The sequence below is a fragment of the Colletotrichum acutatum genome (genome assembly GCF_030867785.1).
Source record: "Colletotrichum acutatum strain CBS 112980 chromosome Unknown BDZ83scaffold_249, whole genome shotgun sequence".
NCBI classification, from domain to species: Eukaryota; Fungi; Ascomycota; class Sordariomycetes; order Glomerellales; family Glomerellaceae; genus Colletotrichum; species Colletotrichum acutatum.
In genome coordinates this window covers 14,864-35,500 of record NW_026849243.1, presented here as the reverse complement: position 1 = coordinate 35,500, position 20,637 = coordinate 14,864, and the positions used below count along the sequence as shown (strand labels likewise).

Below are 20,637 nucleotides of genomic sequence, written 5' to 3'. Positions count from 1 at the left end.
AAAGAAAGACGAATGCACCGTGACCTGGGTGGCACTGGCACTTGCACTCCATGTTACTTGCACTTGTACTTGTCCCGCGGTTTGCTCCTTCCATTCCCTCTCGAAATGCACTCTACAACCGTGGAAGGCGCTGTACTCCGTACCTCGTACCTGCGTACCTACCTTTTTTCTACCCACATCGTCTTGAGCCCAGGCCTTCTTCGGCGCACCTCCTCCTAGCGCGGTCCCGTCGCGCCCCCCTTGCCCTTCCCGTCCCGTCCTCTCTGCATCCTCCATCCTTTCCTTCCCCCGAAAACCAGGGCCACCCACCGCCTCCGCCTTCGCCTCTGAGGTGCGTTCCACCGTCACATCCCACTTCCAGCTTGGTTTATTACCTGCCCAAAGCCAAGTACCGTGCCTTTCAACTTTGCTCTGCGTCTCGAGCCTTGACTCTCTCTCTCCCTCTCTCGATCTCTCCTTCCGATTTCACCAGCTATTCCTTTCTTGGTCTTGCTTGCCACGGTCCCCAAGTCCCAACTTCTTTCACCCATTTCCTTCCTTCTCTCTTCCTTGTCCGGAATACACACCCACCCATCCCTCCCACACCCACACACACACTCTCGCAGAGGCGTACGGAGTAGGCGTGCTCAGAGTCAGTTTGTCTTACCTCAAAGTGCCTGGGCCTATCTCGTCCCTCTCTCCTCCTTCACTCCCTCTTCCCCAAGATCCCCAATCCCGGCCTACAAACACTCTGCAGCTGGACTTCTCCTCTCCAATCCAATCCCATCCCTTCTCCTCTCTTTCTTCCCCCCTCCTACCCATCTCTACCACCGCTCCCTACAACGACAACCACAAAAAAGGCGAGAGACATTACATTGCAGGGAGCTGCGAAAGGCATTTGGGCGTCAATCAAGCGAAATCCTCCGATACCACCGAACAATCCACTTTCTATTGAGTCGCCCTGGAGCATTCCACTACAAGGCCCAAGACGACCCACGCTTTCCGCTTGACACCTCCGATTGTTAAGCTTCCCGTCTCCCGCTGGCCCCATACACATACAGCACGCACGCTATTCACTTACCGCTGCGGCACCGCCAAACACAACCTCTCGTCGTTCCAAGTCGACTTCCGATCTAGGAATCGACCACCTTCAACTTTTCGCACCCGACGCCGCCACTCCCTCATGGGAGATATCCCGCCGCCTGACCCTAACGCATTCACACGCAACATTTAACATCGTCGTCGAACCGAGTCAGTGCCGTCATCCGAGTCGCTCGAGCCCGTGAGACTTGCGCATTGATTTTCAACGTGCAAACAATTCGCCATTACCCCCTCGTGCCGTCGTACAGTCCTCGCCTCGACAGACTCGGCAGATATTGCGTCGATTTCACACTGACCAGGACCTTTCTCTTCTCTTCTTTTACGCTTGAGCTGTTGCGCTGACTTGGACATTTCCGCGAGTCCATCCCTATTTTTCGATTATCAATGAACCCTCGGTAACGACTCCGCGTATTACGAAACAGCCTCCGAATCCATCTACGTTCGACGACCGTATTAAGGGAACTCCTGCTGGCGAAGTTTTATTCACCTACGAAAACTCAGTTGACGATAATTCCAAATACGATTGCTTCATATCGCAAATCATCATGGCTGGCTACAACAATAGACCACTGAGTTTCTCCGAGAGAAGAGGGAGCATGCTCAGCGACGACATGACGCTCAACACTGGATCCAGTTCCAGCAGCACGAGACTCGAGAAGATGCCGCAACGGCCGGGACACATTAGAGGGCCGCCTACACCCAGCATGACTACTCCTGCCGCAGACTTCGACCAGCAGTTGACGGGATCGCCACCTCCCCCGCCCACACCAGCTGCCTCGCCAGGCCCCTCACATCATCAACTCGACTGGAGCGATGCTGCCGATGACGAAGACTTCTTTCTCGCCAAAGTGCGCCATCACTTCAAGAACTCTGGCGGTCCTCACCGCACTCGCCTCCTGGCCGATCTTCTGAACATGTGCACAAGTCAACAGCTGAGCTTCGTTCACCAGTTCGTCAGCCCCCTTCTCAAGAAGGATCCATTCACGAGCCTTCCAGATGAGCTGTGTTTGCGCGTAAGAAAGTTCCAAATTCCCAATGGGTTCGCTTTGCTGACTTGATCTACTCAAGATTCTTTCCTTCATAGATGACCCCAAGGTCTTGGCTCGTGCCTCGCAAGTGTCCCGGAGATGGAGAGACTTGTTGAGCGATGACATGACGTGGAAGAACCTTTGTGTTAAGCACGACTACGGCAGACGCTTGTCTGAGGTTGCTTCTTCGATGGGCAGCGGATCTCGACCTGGCGCCCAGCCTCTATGGGGAGACGACTATGCCAGCAGCAGTTTCCCGGGTGCGCTGCCTATGACGGCTCACGCCTCTGGATCCCGCAGTCTTGATGGATCCGGCAATTCAAGACCCAAGATGAGGTCTTACAAGTCGCACTTCAAGCAGCGATATCTCGTCGAGGCCGCCTGGAGATCCGGTGGCACTAGCACCACCAGGAACATCACTCAGGAGGGTGGTGTAGTTACGAGCTTGCACTTGACGCCCAAGTACATTATAGTGGCCCTTGATAATGCCAAGATCCACGTCTTTGACACCAAGGGCAACCAGCAACGCACTTTGCAGGGCCACGTTATGGGTGTTTGGGCAATGGTTCCTTGGGATGACATTCTCGTCAGCGGCGGTTGCGATCGTGACGTGCGAGTATGGAATCTGGCTACGGGGTATGTTGACTTCAAACGGTGCAACGGCTTAGATGTACTAACTTTGCTAGTGCTTGCCTCCACACGCTCCGTGGACATACATCAACGGTTCGGTGTCTGAAGATGTCTGATGCAAACACGGCGATTTCGGGCTCGCGCGATACGACGCTTCGAGTATGGGATATCCGCACCGGTTTATGCAGAAACGTTCTTGTCGGCCATGGCGCTAGTGTTCGATGCCTCGAGATCAAGGGAGACATCGTGGTGTCAGGCAGCTACGACACGATGGCGAAGGTTTGGAGTATTTCCGAGGGCAGGTGTATCCAGACGCTTCAAGGTCACTTTAGTCAGATCTACGCCATTGCCTTTGACGGCAAGAGAGTTGTCACTGGCAGTCTCGACACCAATGTCCGCATCTGGGACCCCAGAACAGCGTAAGTGCAACGGATATTACAAGGATCTGTTCTGTTTTGGCATGCTGACCAATTTTAGTGAATGCCTGGCTATCCTGCAGGGTCACACTTCCCTCGTGGGTCAGTTGCAGATGCGCGGAGACACTCTTGTCACAGGCGGCTCAGATGGCTCGGTGCGAGTTTGGTCACTGGAGAAGATGTGCCCCATTCATCGACTTGCGGCTCACGATAACAGCGTGACCAGCCTGCAGTTTGATGACACGAGGGTCGTTAGTGGTGGAAGTGACGGCCGGGTCAAGATCTGGGATCTGAAAACTGGTCACCTGGTCAGAGAGCTTATTGCTCAAGGAGAAGCAGTCTGGAGGGTGGCTTTTGAGGATGAGAAGTGCGTCGCTCTGGCTTTGCGACAAAACCGTACCGTCATGGAGGTAAGCAGTCGTTCTTTCAGAACTTTGGGTTATTCTCGTTGCTAACCAATATTACTAAGGTATGGTCTTTCTCTCCTCCGGAGGATGTTCTCTACGACCGTCCACTCTCTCTTCAACAGCGAGTCCTTCAAGAGGCGCCCAACAGACCCTTGAGCGCCATGCAGCTTGACTATAGACAAACCCAGCCCACTGTCGCTGGGTCCAGTCGAGAGGCTGCTGGAAGTCAAGACGTTGACATGAGAGACGCTGGTCCTTCTACAGCCCCGCTTCAGGGAGGCAACAAGACTTTCTTCCATGACGACTAGACATGGTCGGTCGTACGTTGAAGCCTCCCGCTTATCGAGTTATTTGGGTTTGAGCGGCGATACGGATTCGGTCGCAGGTGCACTGAACACCCGCGTTACCATGGCATCAATGAGGCGTTGCGGTTTTTTTGGTGATTTACGAAATCACACGTCATGAAACGACCATCTTTCACAAGCTCTCCAGCCTAGATCGAGGTAGCTCGAGAGACAAAGGGGTCGTCTATTTTTGGAGTTGGTCAGGAAGCATCATGTGCATTTCAAAGGATGGCCAGCATGGGTTTGACAGCATTAGGGATTCAATTTCAGTGGTTTAACTGGCGACAATCGAAGGATTAAGACTTCTGGATGCGAGCTCACGCAGATTTGAGCATGCGGTCAGCCAAACCAGACCTTTAATATACCCCGAGGTAGCGTACTGTAGAGTTACCTTGTATACCACCTCAGAACAAGTGCGACGGACTTTAGGCTTGAAGCTCGAGGCTCGGAGTTCCGGCCTGATCTGTGATGAGTAAGGTACCTACCTTAACCTGAAGTACTTTTCCTTTGTGCCCACATGGACAAAGTCTAGAGCCGCTTCCGTTGTGGTCTTTGAAATCGTTCCTGGCATATGAAAAGGATGAGGAAATGGCCTCGTTGAGTTTGATGACCCATGGTATCAATCATTCAAGTTCAATGGCATTCCCAGAGACTTAGGGTACCTCCGATCGGATGCTGTATTCTTTTCTAACCTGCCCTCATTAAGGTAACTTATTACGGATAGAGTAAGGTAGGGGTTTGGGTTTTCGCGGCGATTGGACCCAGTGCTGGGCTCTGTTTCCCTGCTATCTCCGAAGGCCGCTCTCGCTATCCACTGAATGCGAACTCGATGGGACCCGTGCGAGAATATGACCGACCGTTGGAAGCCGGGCCCGCCAAAGTCACAGCGCGCTCGAAGTTCACACCTCGCAAATCCCGTTGAGGCAGAGTCACGTGAAGGTAAGCTAGCCTCATACGGACTAGTAGTTTTCAACAAGCAGCAGCTCCCTTCCCAACCAACGCCGCGATTTTTCGGAGCTCCAGCGACCAAATAATTTGTTATCACCCTCCTTCCCCCGAACCCTTCTCATCCTCATCGTTCGGAGGCTCCATCATCACCACCCCCACGATGTTCTCCCGCGCGATCAGGTTAAACAGAGCAGTGCCTCTGCGCACTCGCGCCCCGGCCACTTTTGCTGCTGCATCCCGGTCCGTCACCACCAACGCTGCATCGGCAACTTTGGAGAAGGGAGTTCCCCAGGTCAGTTTGCGCTCTTTTCCCGTCGCCACATTCGTCGGGCATGCTGCGACAACAAAACGCCCCCGGATATGAAGGCGTGCCCAATTGCATCCTGCTAACCTGCAACGCTATTCTAGTCCGACGATGAGCCTTTCCAGATCACCCTGAGCGATGAGAGCTTCGAGACCTACCAGCTCGACCCCCCGCCGTACACCCTCGATGTCACGAAGAAGGAGCTGAAGCAGATGTACAAGGATATGGTTGTTGTCAGGTACGGACAATTCTGTTTCTCTGCAAAAAACGTATTTGCTTTAGCTTTGTTACTCACCGTATGCGCAGACAACTCGAGATGGCCGCCGATCGCTTGTACAAGGAGAAGAAGATTCGTGGTTTCTGCCACTTGTCCACCGGTCAGGAGGCTGTCGCTGTGGGCATTGAGCACGCTCTTACCCGCGAGGATGACTTGATCACTGCTTATCGTTGCCACGGCTTCGCCTACATGCGTGGCGGTACCGTCCGCTCCATCATTGGTGAGCTGTTGGGCCGCCGCGAGGGTATTGCGTACGGCAAGGGAGGTTCCATGCACATGTTCACCAAGGGCTTCTACGGTGGCAACGGTATCGTCGGTGCACAGGTGCCCGTCGGTGCTGGTCTGGCTTTCGCTCACCAGTACACTGGTCGCAAGAACGCCTCCGTTATCCTGTACGGTGATGGTGCCAGCAATCAGGGCCAGGTCTTCGAGGCTTTCAACATGGCCAAGCTCTGGAATCTGCCCGCCCTGTTCGGCTGCGAGAGTAAGTTTAGAGGGCGCTATGAAAGGTAATTGCATCGGTCGTGCTAACGGTTTTCCACAGACAACAAGTACGGTATGGGTACCGCCGCTGCTCGTTCCTCAGCTCTCACAGATTACTACAAGCGCGGACAGTACATTCCTGGTCTCAAGGTCAACGGCATGGACGTCCTCGCTGTCAAGGCCGCCGTCAAGTACGGAAAGGACTACACTGTTGCTGAGAACGGACCGCTCGTCCTCGAGTACGTTACCTACCGGTACGGTGGTCACTCCATGTCCGACCCCGGTACCACCTACCGTACCCGTGAGGAGATCCAGCGCATGCGTTCTACCAATGACCCCATCGCCGGTCTCAAGCAGAAGATCATGGACTGGGAGGTTGTCACTGAGGACGAGCTCAAGACCATTGACAAGGAGGCCCGCAGCTTCGTCAACGAGGAGGTTGCCGCTGCTGAGGCCATGGCCGTCCCCGACACCACCCCCAAGATTCTCTACGAGGACATCTACGTCCCCGGTACCGAGCCCCAGTTCATCCGTGGCCGCACCCCTGATGAGACCTACTACTTCAACTAAATTCCTGCGCATGATGAATAATTGTTTCCTAACCTTTCTGTCCTATTGTACAATACCTACTAGCTAGAGAGGGTGAAGTGGTCACAATCTGAACATGGCCAGGGTCTGCAGATATCCTCCTGGTTCGACAAATTTTTAGTTTCTCTTTGTGACTTCCAGCACACTGTGACATGATATGCACGCTGCTCATGCCTCATAAAAATTGAAAACCTCCTCTCGGCCTGGCGCAGTTACAATAGACCGACAACGGACAGTCTTCTTCCAGTGCATTAAGCCCAATTGGGGTGGTTGAGAAAACTTGGCCCGAAGCGGCGCATCGGTGGTCCAGGTCGCTGCCTACCGTGCCTGCCCATGCTGCCTGGAAAGTTTCTGTGGGCCCGTGCAGCTACGGGTCCTTTTCGCGTCACCAGGCAGGAGCTCTTAACGCGATTCTTTTTGCTCCAAGCGCGTCGAGGTTCCCCAGGGTCCTCCTACAACCTTCATGTCTGCTCTTCCCCGCCTTCTGAGCAGTTCAATCGGTCAAAGAAACGTATTTCGGGCAGTGTTTCATACCAATTCTCGACTCTTCACTGTCTACACTCGACCAGGCATCACAATGGCGCCAAAGCAGGCGACGCTGGGGTACGTCAAGCCATCTCAGACAACGTTGGGGTGTGTGAAAGGACAATGCTCCTAAGACTACCACGAATGCAACGGGATTTTTTTTCAATTCCAGCTATCGTGTGGTTCTAAAGAACGTCTGCTGACAGAGCTCTACAGAAAGTTCTTCGGAGCGAAAGGATCCAAGCCCGAACCCCAGCAGAGCAAGCTGAGCTTTGCCACCAAGGCAGCCCCGAAGAAGGAGATTAAGAAGGAGGTCAAAGAGGAGGACCATGCGGACAAAGATGCCGTCAAGACACGGGATTCTCCTAGCAGTGTGTTGTCATTTCATATGATAGACGTCTCCTGTTTCAATTGACTAACGAGTCAACTACAGAGCCACGGAAACGTACCAGAAGCCCGAGTCCCGCCGTTCAAGCATCGAGCCCGAAGGTCAAGAATGAGATTGTCGAAGAGGATGAGGACGATGAGCCTGCCACGAAGAGACCGCGCAGAGGCCGGAAACGTGTCATTGAGGACGAGGACGAAGACGAAGTGATGGACGAAGCTCGTAGCAAGTCCCGATCAAAGTCACCAAAAACCTCCCAGGCCAAAAAGAACGGTACAGAGATGTCTGCAAAGGCTGCAGACGCATCCAAGACTGCCCAACCGAAGAAAGCCGCCAAGTCTCCCACACCTGTCGTGGAGGACGATAAGGAGGATGCAACGGAGTCTGCGTCAGAAGATGACGTTGTTGAAGACGACGAAGAGGCCAAGCCTACAGCAGCGAAGAAGAAGACCTTGGAAAAGGTGCAGATGAAACTGAAGACGCAAACAAAGGACCCATTTCCTGACTGGAAGGCGGGCGAACCGGTTCCCTATGCCGCGCTCTGTACAACCTTCTCCTTAATCGAGCTCACGACCAAGCGGCTCGAGATTATGGCACACTGTTCTCTGTTCCTCCGACAAGTTCTGCGCCTGACCCCCGACGATCTTCTTCCTACTGTTCTGCTCATGATCAACAAGCTAGCCCCTGATTATGCCGGCATTGAGCTGGGCATTGGTGAGTCGCTCATCATGAAGTCCATTGGTGAATCCACCGGACGGAGTCTCGCAGTCATCAAGCAGGACCAGAAGGAAATTGGAGATCTCGGCCTTGTTGCCGTCAAGAGTAGATCAACACAGCCAACCATGTTCAAGCCCAAAGCTTTGACGATACGAGGCGTTCACAAGGGTCTCATGGGCATCGCCACTGTTTCTGGCAATGGTGCCCAGGGCCGTAAGGTGGACGCCATCAAGAAGTTGCTATCAGCAGCCGATTCCCAGTCCTCTGGAAAGGTGGATATCACGAAGGACAAAGGAGGTCCCAGCGAAGCCAAGTATCTTGTCCGATTCCTTGAGGGTAAACTTCGATTGGGACTGGCAGAGAGGTCTGTTCTGGTGTCTTTGGCTCAAGCTGTGGTCTTCCACGAGGCCGACGCCAAAGGTCAGGTGCCCAAGACGACAGACGTGGAACAGGCCGAGGCTGTTCTCAAGACAGTCTACAGGTTTGTGGCTTGGTCTTACAATTACCCGTATCCTCGTACTAACCATGTTTAGTGAACTTCCAAGCTACGATGTCATCATCCCCGCCATGGTAGAACACGGCATCATGAACTTGCGCGAGCACTGCAAGTTGAAGCCCGGCGTGCCCCTGAAGCCGATGCTGGCAAAACCAACGAAAGCTATCACTGAAGTTCTGGACCGCTTCGAGGACCAGACCTTCACCTGTGAATACAAGTACGATGGCGAACGAGCGCAGATCCATTACGTTGCGAAGTCCGCGGATGAGGAGATCAGTCAATCTTTGCCAGGAGCTACGACAGCTGCGGCAAATGGTGTTGCTGCCATCTTTTCCCGTAACTCGGAAGATCTCTCTAAGAAGTATCCCGATATCCTTGCCAAATTGCACACTTGGGTCAAGGAGGATACGAAGAGTTTCGTCCTTGACTGTGAGACAGTTGCGTGGGATGTTGACGAGAAGAAAGTCCTTCCTTTCCAGCAGCTGATGACGCGGAAGAAGAAGGACGTCAAAATCGAAGATGTCAAGGTCAAGGTCTGCGTTTTTGCTTTCGACCTCCTCTATCTCAACGGCGAGGCCATTGTCGAGAGGTCGCTCAGGGAGCGTCGCGAGCTCCTGCTAAATGCCTTTGCGCCAGTAGAGGGTGAATTTGCCCTTGCTACGCATATGGATGGGCAGGAATTGGAGCAGATCCAAGTATTCCTCGACGAGAGTGTCAAGGCGTCCTGCGAAGGCCTGATGGTGAAGATGTTGGACGGCTCGGAGAGCGGGTATGAGCCTAGCAAGAGGAGCCGAAACTGGCTCAAGGTAAGCCGCTTGGATCCCTTGTAGACGTCCACTGCGCCGATGATTTGTCGTGCTGACTGCATATTTCTAGATCAAAAAGGATTACTTAAGCGGCATCGGCGACTCGCTTGATCTCGTAGTATTGGGTGCATATTACGGCAAAGGCAAGCGTACATCTGTCTACGGCGCCTTCCTCTTGGCCTGCTATAACCCGTCGTCTGATTCGTATGAAACCGTCTGCAATATCGGCACGGGATTCTCCGAGGCCGTCCTCGAGGAACTGCACAAGCAGCTCTCGGACATTGTCATTGACCGGCCAAAGCCGTTTTACGCACACTCCTCGGGCGGGCAACATCAGCCCGACGTGTGGTTCGAGCCTCGTTACGTCTGGGAGGTCAAGACGGCCGATTTGACGCTCAGCCCGCGCTACAAGGCCGGGTGTAAAGAAGGTGTCGACCCCGGCGGTGAAAAGGGAATCAGTCTGCGCTTTCCGCGCTTCATCAAAGTGCGCGATGACAAGAAGGCCGATGAGGCCACATCCAGTCGCCAGGTGGCTGAAATGTATCGCAAGCAAGAGAGCGTGACCAAGAGCAAGGGCCCTGCGGTGGATGATGATTTCGAGTATTAATTACAATGGAAGGTTTCAAATCTTTGCTAAGAGAATTGGCGAATCATGGCGTTCTTACATGGCTCTGGGCGGGATTACGATATATGCGGGTGCTTCCGCTCATCACGACGGGAAAGGAGGTTAGGTTGAAGCATGACTTTTTAGTTTGCAGAATCGCATACATAGGTACTTGCAAAACATGTTCAAATTTTTGCGCCACGCAAATGGAGACACATGCGATTTTCCCTTAATACCGACTGACATGTGTGTGCGGACTTTACCTATTCGTCCCGTGTTACTTCTGCTCGGTTCCTCTCCTCTTATCTCGCATGTCTCACGACGGGAGGAGAAAAGCGCAATCCCGCGGGATGTGTAAGCGTATAGATCTACTTTGCATTTGCATGTGGCCGCCGCGCCGGCAGATGCATGTGTGATCTGCGTCATTCTGCCTCTCTCTGCCTTTTGTTCCCTTCGTCTCTGTTTTTTTTTTTTTCTTTCTTCTTTTTCCCGCGAGCATTGCAGCTTGCATTGCCAAGAATAACCTTGCATCGGACATTTTTCCACGTACGTTGTAATAGATGTGCAGATGACATGTGCTAGCTACACAAGTCCCCGAAGATGATCTTGTCAATTTCCAAGCAGCTGACATGACCAGTGTTGACCAATATTGGCAGTACCTGTGAGAAATGGGTTATAACATGTTTGTAATTTGTAGCACCTGCGTCTATTCTACAAGCTATACAAACACTCGACCCCAGGTTCTATGGGCCGTAAAGTAAGGCTTGAGAAACCTATACAATTCGGCTTCTAACCTTATCTACTGTACGGATGCAAACTTGAAAGGGCCGGACGAAAACTTTCTAGGCTCTAGCGACACCCCCCTTCTTACTGACATGTTCCTTTGCGACCTTTCCCATACCGATGCCCTTCCTTCGGCCCCGAATCACAGCCTCCAACGCCTTGCCGACGGCGGGCATGTCACCGAGCATGGTCAAGTGTCCGCGCTCGGTGCTGACACGCCCACCGCGTACCAGCTCATACCCCTCTGGCAGCTGCGCCTCGCGCGCAAGAACCACGCCATCGCCGGCGCGGAAAATGAGGTCGTCGTAGGCTTGTGCATGGCAGATGGCCTCGCGGCTGCTAACCTTGACGGCGTACACGGTGGGGACTTCCTTGCCGTAAATGATGCCGAGAGGAGGATACGCGTTGGCCTCTGATAGCGCTGGGTTGAATTGTGTTTCCTGACGGAATCTCTTGACCTCGGCAAGGGTACGCTCGAGGTAGGCGATATTTCTGGCGCGGTTAGGGGGCGTAGGTGTGCCAGGCGCCCCCTTTGTGAATGGTGATGGTTTGTTGCCGTCTATCTGTGGGTTAATGCCTCCTTCCCGGACGTGCTCTACCCTCCGGGCCGCGTCGGCAACTGATGGCGGCAAGACATGGTTTTGTTTCTTCTCGCTTGAGCTGCGACTGCGGACCGATAATAGAGAGCTGAACGTCGTCGACTTTTCCTTTGGTACTAGGGGAGGTAGCGGAGGCTCAATACAAGGCGTGAGGCGGTATTTGACCCATTCGTTTACGTCGTGAAAGTCGATATTGTACTCCTCCTTCGTGTCCTTGTTAACAAAACAGAAGCCGTCGTCGGGCAGAAACACGAAGGATGTTCTGAGTGAGAAGTTGACTTGCGCGGTCAGGATCTTCTCGTTGAGGAGGACTGCGTCGCCGTCTCTCAGGGGCCCTAGGACGTTGATGCACCGCTGAGGTGTACCAACGTAGACCACTCCGGAGAACAGATCCGGTCTCTGGTTGACGACGTGGCGGGTGATGAGACCACCGAGGCTGTGGGCCAAAACTAGTGCGCCTCTAGGCTCTTTCGAATCCGCCTGGTTGCATGGCAGCTTTTCCAAGAACTCCACCATCTTGCGGGATAGTAAATGAGGGCTCAGCCTCCAGTCGTAGCCATAATCATGCAAACGTAATTTTCCTTTCCGAACGTTTTCGCAGGCGGCAATCTTCTTGAATAGCTTTCTGGAGATATCGATGGGGCCGATGTTTTGAAGCATGCCTGATGGGATGATGCGCTCTTCCATTGACTCTTCGTCTTCGGGGTCAAGGCCGACCTCCAAGTCCGCCTTCCTCATGTTGAGTCCGATTTTGACTGGAGCCCATAGTTGGTGGTGCGGAGGCTCTGCTGATCGTAGAATCGAACCACGGTAACCGCCGAGGATCACTATGTCCCCAGTCAACGTCTCCAGCACTCTATCTAGATTTGATAGTCCGTCGTTGTCCACTTTGGGTGCTGGAGCTTCGGGGACGGCCTTGCCCGTTGCGTCTTCGTTGAGTTTGAGTGACGACCCCAGTTTGGGTAGGCTTGGCATTTTAAACGTCGGTCTTTCGGGTAGACTGTCTTTGATGGCCTTCATCCTCACATTGGCCATTTCCCTGACGTGATCAAACCTGCCATCGTCGTCACCGATGGACGATGTGCGGGATAGCGAATGGTACAACAGCGAATCATCGGATGTAACTCGCCTCAAAACGCGGGGTCTTGTAGTAGAAGGTCTCCCAGATGATACGGACGGACGATTACCGGATGCTTCATTGGCCATCGTCTGCGCACGAGGAAGACCGTTGGCACCGCTAGATATGGCAGCTGTGTTATGATAAGGCCTTCTACTCTGAGTCAGAGGGGATTTCCGCTGTTCAGTTGTCGTCGTCGTCGTCGATCTCGGTTCCGCCTTCTCTGCGGCCGCAGTAAAGAAGGATAAAGAGTTAAATATTGCTGAAGGAGCCGGGAACGAAGAGAAAGCATTCGAGAACTTCTTTAGCGCATCAGCTCCCGTAGATGATGAGCGTTTATGTCTGGTTTGACCGAAAGATACGGATTCAAGGGCGCTCTTTGGCGCTTCACCGTCCCCACCACCAAATATCATGTTCCGTGGACTGGACTGCCATGGCGAAGGCAGGTCTTCCTTTGGGGCGGGCCTAGCTTTTTGGAGCTTTTGAGACTCCCGTCTGCGAGGCGGCGCTGGTGAGAGGGGAGTGTCCGACTCGGTCTCGAAATTGGTAGGGATCTCGTCGGGGAAGGGCGTTAGTTCTGGCGAGCTAGCGGAATCGTCACTGGTCGTGGTGCCAGGCAGGAACAGTCCAGATGACTTTCTCTCCCTCTCCCTCTCCAATGCAGCAGCTCTCTCCGCTTTGGATGTTTGTGGTAGGGTGAGTCGAGTTGCAACAACACTCAATGCAGGTTGCATGACGGACTGGGCGCCATCCTGATCATCGTCACCATAAACTGGATCTTCGGATGGGACCTTTTCTAATGTCGGGGACGGGGACCTCCTCCTTTCATTGATGCCTTCTTTTTGAGACATGGCTACCATCGTGAGTTTTCTCGTCAAATGTGCTGAGAAATCGAATTGTCGGATAGCAGGGCGTATAAGAGTTATGAAAGTTGCAGTTGGCAGCCGGGCGTTCCGGGTGTTAGCTCAATGGCACATGCTCAATGGCCTTTTTGGGAAGAGTAAGAGTGGACACCAGCCGGTGCTGCACCGAGGTCAGTACGGGAGATTGACCTGAACAAGAGGACAAAACCGACACGGCGAGGTAAAGGAGGACCTCAAGAGTCTGGGGAAAAGCTGGGTCGAGGGCTATACCTATGGCCCAGTCAAGGCGAAAGGATAGAAATGTGCCTTGCTGAGGTGTAGGGCCTCTAGGTTGTGTGTGACGAGGTGGTGGGATTTAGAAACGATGATTCAGTGTAACACTCCGATCTGAAAAGACGTAGATTTGACAATGACGAACCAGATAATTGGAGCAGGGGTAGGGAAGCACCGCGTAGGTGATATAAGAAGGAGAAGCTAAGGTAGCAGTAGTAATAGTAGGGTGCATAAGGTAGTCGTACCTTTCTACTTAGAAAAGTAGAGTACCTAACCGCGTATCTATACGGAGGGTAGCCCACGTGTGCCCACTTGTACCCGTCCTACCTATCCGTACCTATGGACTAAGGAATGCACCTTACGTTTGACGTGCGCGCGTGCCTTGCCTTGACAGAAAACTCGATTAAGGAACGGCAAGGTACCACTCTCGCCTCAGTCCGAGATGTGGGTAATAGCCAACACACACGACCGCACAACCTGAAGACTGGAGCATGAAAGGGAAGCTTGCTGATGTTCTTCCCGCTGCGTACCGTAGTAGTTGCGTAGACGGTAGGTGCTAATGAGTAAAGAGCAGAAGTCTGATATGCACAGAACTGCGCCTCCCTCGCCCGAGAACCAGGGGTATCCTTTCTCGGGAGTACATCGAATAGATCTCCGGCAGGAAGGGGTTCAGGCTCAGACTGCCAGATATCGAATGCGGCTAGCCTAGAGATCGCTGTGTGTTCATCTCACTGCTGTTTCTCCCGCGCTCGACCGACATTTCCTTTCCAATTGCCATACCGAACCGTCCTTTCTGTCAGAGGGGCACGGATAACGGCAATAAGTGGGAGGCTGCTGCGCAGGTAGCTGTGCTTTTGCTCTATCAAGGCCAGTGTGCGGGACGTGGGTTTGGAAGAAGCCATGGACATATTCTTTTCCTTCTTCACCCTCATCTTCTTCTCCGCCGTTGCGCTGTTTTGCACCAGGGGCGCTCTGACCGATCCAATCGCTAGGTGTCCCTCGTCCTAGGATGAGGCCGGGATTCGAGTAATGCTTGTTTTTTCGGTGTAGTAGTCAGCGGGCGTATCTTTTTTCCAAGGTTCTTGCCTATTTCTTCCATTCTCTGCCCAATGCCACTGACATAATCACATGCGCCGTCTGCGTCTTAGCTCCCGCCCCACCGTGTCTTAGCCACCAATTGGAACCTGCGTCATTGGCCAATGCTCATGGCCCACTTGGTCGGCCGGCAGCAACGGACCCTGCGGCACCCGATGATCCGGCATTGCCATGTCGATCGGCCCAAGTCAGCTTGTCAGGCTTTCCCGTCGATTTTGCTGCTTGACTTTGATGCCTATAATTGTAGAGGGGACATGGACAAACGCTATCAGCACCAACGGTTTTAGGATGACAGGGAGAACACCAATTTCACATGTGTCGACATGAATATCCAGCGTGAATCCATCATGAATGCATAAATGTGGTCTACCAAGGAGTTGGGTACCTATACCTCTTTGCTAACCTGACATGCCTACCTTGGGAACGGTACTTGGAAAGCATACTCTCGGGTATCTGAGAACATGCGGATATAAGGTGTTGTTAGCAAAAGTAAGCTCGGTCAAATGGCCTGATGGTAACCTCAAACTTGCAAACTTCGAGGCTCGAGGATTTAGATTGGCCTGATTAGACGTTCCATGGTGATTCCAGATTCCGGACTCTTGCTTGGGTTGATCTGATGTACGGCACGCCCAATGCAGCAATCTATACCGAGCCATCCAGCACCAAGCACGTTTCCTCGCTTCGTGGCTTCCAATCCACCCACGGACGGACCTGGAGCCTCAGTACTGTTTGGACAGAGGTGGACTTTGGTGTTTGGCCTTTCCATCAGATAAGAATTCTTATCGCCCCACTAATTACCAGACACATCTGCAGGTGCAGCTAACGACCTTACCCGCGCTTGCACCTGCGTCTCCGAGGTCTTTGTGCCTATGAGGGACGTCATTGCTAGGCCAAGCCGCCAACCCAATGGAAAGCCTCACCCGCCCGCGACCGCGACTGCCATGTTGGCCCGGCTTCAGTGTCGCATCCCTGCCCCGCGAAATCCAGTGCATCGTCCGCGATTTGCAGTATGGAGTACGTAAGGCAAGCACAAGGTACCTACCTTGCCCAACTGCCCTCCAGCATCCAGAGAAGGACAAGGTAACTCAAGGAGGCTTAGACCAAACCGCCTCGCCAAACAGATTCCCCCAACGTCTTGTCACAAACACAAACAGCTCTCGAGCTTCGTTTCCCACCCTCCATTGCCATTGTCATCGTCCCATGCATTACCCTGTTTGTTGAGCTTACTCTTTGTGCTCCCCCCGGCTGGCCTCGTCTCGCAAGCATTCCTCCGGGCTCCCTGATCTCCTCCATCTGCCTATCCGAGCCGTAGAATATTCTCCGAAGCTATGACTACCCTTGAACCTCGCCAACCTTACACCGACGCCGAGTTGCGCCAGCTGTACCCTCCACAGCTCAAGCTCCAGCTCGTGCAGATCCTTCTCCGGCACGGCGAACGAACTCCCGTCAACCCTCGCTTTCCCAACACCGGCCTTCCGGAGTACTGGCCCTATTGCAGTGCCGTTCGCCACCTCCGAAATGCTGTTCTCGATCCGGACGCCGGTGAATATTCATACCTTGATTGGAAGAGGCGTCTCGAGGGATTCGGTTCTAAAGATGATAGTCCTGTAATCGTTGCCGGCCCCAATGGCGAGCTTGACGATATCTGTGATCATGGCATGCTTACGGACCGCGGCCGAGAGACCACCCACCAACTAGGCAGACGCTTTCGTGACCTCTACGTCGATCAACTCGGCTTCTTGCCCAGAGACCTCACCGACGCGGAGTCTCTGTATCTTAGGTCTACGCCAGTCCCGCGAGCTCTGGAGTCTCTCCAACAAGCCATTTCTGGCCTATATCCGGCTAGGCATCGGGCACCCGATCTCCCTGCACTCACGATCCTAGGGCGGGTACAGCCAGACGAGACTCTCTTTCCCAACGAAGGCCACTGCCGGCGATTCAACATTCTCGCCCGCGCATTCGCTCAGCGGACTGCTGAGCGATGGAACAACACTCCAGAGATGGGCTACTTGAATAAGAAGCTCGGGAAATGGATGGAAGATGGTAAACTCATTGCCGTCGATTCTAAGCCTAGGCTTAGTGGAATCATGGATACCATCAACGCATCACGCGCACACGGCCCAAAAACGAAGCTACCCTCGGAGTTCTACGATCCCAAGGTACTCTCCATCATTGAGAGAATTGGTGTAGAAGAATGGTATAGCGGATACGGCGAGAGCCAAGAGTATCGTACACTTGGCATAGGTGGCTTGATGGGCGATATTGTCGCTCGTATGGTCGGAAGCGTCGAACACAGTCCGGCAGACGGAGCCTACGAGGTCAAGCAAGCTAGCGCAGCTCCCAAGCCTATCAAATTTGGTATGAGCGGCTGCCATGATACCACTCTTGCGGGTATATTAGCCAGCCTGGGTGCCTTTGGTCCAGACAAGTGGCCTCCGTTCACGAGCCATATCGCTGTTGAGATGTTCCGCGATCCCCAGGTTCCATCGATTCCAACGCAGGCACCCAAGAATGAGAGCTGGTTCGGCTCGTGGTTCTCCACCGGCACGACGGTGCCGGGTACGGCTCCGCCAAGCATTGGTCGGAAGCCGACCCCCGTATTGACAGATATCGAGAAGAAGAAGCTAGACGGTTACTACGTAAGGCTTCGGTACAATGACGAGCCAGTGACCATCCCCGGCTGCAAGGCTGTTGGCAACCATCTTGAAGGCGATGAGTCCTTTTGTACTTTGGTAAGCTTCCAGACCTCGTTTATGAGGTGATCGCGTGTAGCTGACCCAAGCCTAGGCCGCCTTTAAGTCGATTGTCGACAAGTACACGCCTGTTGACTGGAAGAACGAATGTCGTGGCAACCATGATGCGTCCGCCTTTCCGGTCAAGCCCGAACCGGCAGGATACTAATGGTTTCCAGAACCGCTAGGTGTCACCAAGTTTATTATCGAGACATCAGTAGTGGTAATGACTACGTAGGATAGAGGAGAAGTTGCTTTGTGCATAGACGAGTGGCAGGTCACCGTACCCTGAGTAGCGTCACGATCTACATAGACCCATTGCTTTTTTGTTGAGTTTCCTCTTTTTCGTCAATGTCAGGGGTTGAGTGTGTCAGGGACCATCCTTCAAAGGGCGAGGTTATGTATTCGTGTTACATGTCTGTTTAGAGCTAGAGATCTCCCAAAGCCCATGATCAGAAATGGGTTCCAAGACCTTTGAACTAGAAGCTTGATGTTCCATCAAAGAACACAAAGACTTGTGTGATAAGATCTGATGAAAACTTTGTCCGATCTAATCATCTTGGAATTTCTATAGGCGCCAAGAGCTTGAGGGCATCTCGGCGTCTCATGTATCCCAAGAATCTACTAAAGACGGTTCGCGGTGTCTGATAGCCAGCCTTAGCATGCATGCTCGGACAATGGGCGAGTGGCATCTGCACGCCGTACTAGGGTGCAGATCTGTTGAGCTACGCCCGGATTGCGCTAGATCCTGAGAATTTCAATCGTTGCATCCTGTAGGGCTAGGAATCAAGAGCTTATTATTCCTTACTTCATGATCTTCCAGGTATGAAACATGGCGCTTATTCGCCTCGAGTTGCTGGATGTAAGTTCTTAGGACACGGATTGCGATGCCAATGCAAGCGGGATGTCGTTTTAGAGAATGACTCTCAAGAAATACGTATTGCGCATTTCCGTGAGACGATTGAAGGCAAGCGACGGCGAATCTCAGGAGTACTGGCAGTGACTTAGATTTGGCTGGAAAGTCGTAGTCCTGTCTAAGATAGGTGATGTCAATAAATAGAGCCAGTTCGCATTACTACGACGGGGCAGGGCATCAAACCCCCAAGTCCCGAGGCATCGTCAACTATATGAGACATTGAAGCTGTCGGTCTTAACTACAGAGAATCCAAGTTCAGAAGTTTCTCCTCGATATAATCTATGATCCTTTGCTCTATCCAAGGAGAGAATACAACAAGAACGGGGAAATGAGGAGGCCGCCAAAGGCGCAGAACGCGCCAGCGGTAAAGGTCATAGCTCCAGACATCGCGGGGTGGGCTGTCTCGAAAGAGCCAAGCTCCAAGGCGACATTCAACTACAAAGTCTCCAACAAGAGAAGCCGGCATGATTTTCCAGCCAAATCAAAGACACCGACCGCCCTTGCGGGGTCTTCCAATTCGCCAGGAGCACGTGGAGACACAGTTGGACCAGCTAACCCGTTAGCCAGCTGCAGGTAATATCGCAAACCTCAGCTGGTGATGGTGTCGTTGACACGGGTTGGAAGGAGCTCTGCACAGCGCAGGGCACAAAAATTCCCTGTCGAGCTGGCGGGTGGGGTACCGCCGTACCGGAGCCCTGGCCGATCCACCGTCTCCATCCAACCATTGGATGCACAGGTGGGGTTCCATATTGACGTCGCCGGCGGCGCCGAATCCGTGGGAGGAAGTCCCAACTGACCCCTTCTTCCGTGAAGGTAGGTCACTTTTGGGGAGCAAATGGACGGGAAGATGGCGAAAAGGGAAGGGGGGAGGGAGCCCGATTCGTCTCATTCACACCAGCAGCGCTTCTCGACGTGCCTGCTTCCAGACCAATGTGATACCATGCCGAGAAAAACCGGGCAATTCTACCTACTGCAGTATTACATGCTACCTACTGCAGCAGGGAAAGACGCCAGCTCTCTCTTGGTACCGTCCCATGTTTGCTCAAATCAGGTTTCTTGGCAGAGCTAGCGCACCAAAGCTCTCCAAGCTCGACACCTTGAGTACCTTTTTAGCTGTGGCGGGGTACGGAGTACACGATCAGAGACATCCAGAGTAGTGTCACCGGCTTTGCTGCGGATGAGACTATTGCGTGCCTTGCTCGCACATCATCGCTGGCACGGCACGTTGACGCTGCCGACACGTCAACTGCAGGTCGCAGTCCTTACGCCCGTCAGGATGGTGTTTCTCGATTCCACCTTTCCATCTTGGAGATGCGTTAATGTGTCTCCGGAATGACGACATAATGGTGGACCAGGTGCCAGTTACCCGAGCCCAGCAACTCCGTACCAAACCTCGAGATGATAGCTAACACCTTGGTTGCTATTGTTTCCTCACATACGACAAGACGCAAAAACCGGCATCTACTCTTACTCATGGCGATGGTTGCCGGCCTGCCTCTGGCCATGAAGGCTTTTCTTCGCCTTGGCCCGCAGGTCTCTCGGAAAGGGAAAATCAAGGATCTCGCAGTCCACTTTCATACAGTTCTATCCCGCAGCCTGGTCCTGCTCTGCCCGCTTGGCCATCTAAGACACATCCCTTCAAAGCTGAAGGACAGCATCTTAGCCTAGTCCAACTTTGTCCTAGGAGGACGCATACACAAACGCTTCTCCAATTGACGTGCCAAGTGGCGCGACATGGTCCAACGTCTCCCAGATTACCACCCCATGGTGGTCCCCATCCCCTTCAGCTAGGTAGGCAAGGCAAAAGACCGGTTTCTCAGAGTGACCAAACAAGCTTCCCACTACACCTCTCCTTCCTTCTCTCCCGGCCCCCAACTCCCGAGTCCCCAACAGGCGGATGACGGGGTCCCAGGTATGGCGTAAACGTGCATCTTCCTAGCGTGCGACCCTCGCTCGATGGACCACTGCCTCGTCGATCGAGGAGGGTCCCGAGGAGTCCTACGGGGATGGAGGGGTTGGAGGGGATGGATGGTTGGAATAACAGGGTCCAACGCATGTGGGAGTGTAATTGGCATCATGGTACAGCCTGAAGTCGATCTTGATTGTTAAATACCCTTCGAACCCCTCAACCTCATCGAATGTGGTTATAGTTTAGCACAAATCTCATCATCATCTCATTCAACTCACCTTACAACCAAAACCACCTCCCAATCTTCACACA

General features: G+C 53.2%; 5 protein-coding genes across 5 annotated transcripts; 3 read left to right on the top strand and 2 right to left on the bottom strand.

The window, feature by feature from the left end:
- Positions 1 to 1,625: 1,625 nt before the first annotated feature.
- Positions 1,626 to 6,487, top strand: BDZ83DRAFT_724947 (dehydrogenase E1 component-domain-containing protein; the record flags this gene model as incomplete). The annotated part of the gene is made up of 9 exons (XM_060512707.1): positions 1,626 to 2,093; positions 2,149 to 2,744; positions 2,795 to 3,157; positions 3,216 to 3,564; positions 3,624 to 3,813; positions 4,991 to 5,145; positions 5,262 to 5,395; positions 5,464 to 5,918; positions 5,979 to 6,487. 9 exons carry the CDS (start codon positions 1,626 to 1,628, stop codon positions 6,485 to 6,487), a joined length of 3,219 nt encoding a protein of 1,072 aa, XP_060357545.1.
- A 595-nt stretch (positions 6,488 to 7,082) lies between these two features.
- On the top strand, positions 7,083 to 10,041 carry BDZ83DRAFT_758656 (DNA ligase I; the record flags this gene model as incomplete). The annotated part of the gene is made up of 5 exons (XM_060515069.1): positions 7,083 to 7,108; positions 7,247 to 7,401; positions 7,464 to 8,613; positions 8,666 to 9,434; positions 9,505 to 10,041. The coding sequence occupies 5 exons, from the start codon at positions 7,083 to 7,085 to the stop codon at positions 10,039 to 10,041; spliced, it is 2,637 nt and encodes an 878-aa protein (XP_060357544.1).
- A 476-nt stretch (positions 10,042 to 10,517) lies between these two features.
- On the bottom strand, positions 10,518 to 14,732 carry BDZ83DRAFT_736260 (uncharacterized protein). Its single transcript, XM_060512990.1, has 4 exons — positions 14,454 to 14,732; positions 14,204 to 14,378; positions 13,919 to 13,922; positions 10,518 to 13,390 (listed from the first exon to the last, which is right to left on the bottom strand). The coding sequence occupies exons 1-4, from the start codon at positions 14,603 to 14,605 to the stop codon at positions 10,881 to 10,883; spliced, it is 2,841 nt and encodes a 946-aa protein (XP_060357543.1). The 5' UTR covers positions 14,606 to 14,732; the 3' UTR covers positions 10,518 to 10,880.
- A 1,364-nt stretch (positions 14,733 to 16,096) lies between these two features.
- On the top strand, positions 16,097 to 17,669 carry BDZ83DRAFT_594514 (histidine acid phosphatase; the record flags this gene model as incomplete). The annotated part of the gene is made up of 2 exons (XM_060506722.1): positions 16,097 to 17,500; positions 17,556 to 17,669. 2 exons carry the CDS (start codon positions 16,097 to 16,099, stop codon positions 17,667 to 17,669), a joined length of 1,518 nt encoding a protein of 505 aa, XP_060357542.1.
- A 2,489-nt stretch (positions 17,670 to 20,158) lies between these two features.
- On the bottom strand, positions 20,159 to 20,578 carry BDZ83DRAFT_209488 (uncharacterized protein). Its single transcript, XM_060501703.1, has one exon. It carries the CDS (start codon positions 20,470 to 20,472, stop codon positions 20,233 to 20,235), a length of 240 nt encoding a protein of 79 aa, XP_060357541.1. The 5' UTR covers positions 20,473 to 20,578; the 3' UTR covers positions 20,159 to 20,232.
- Between the last annotated feature and the right edge of the window lie 59 nt (positions 20,579 to 20,637).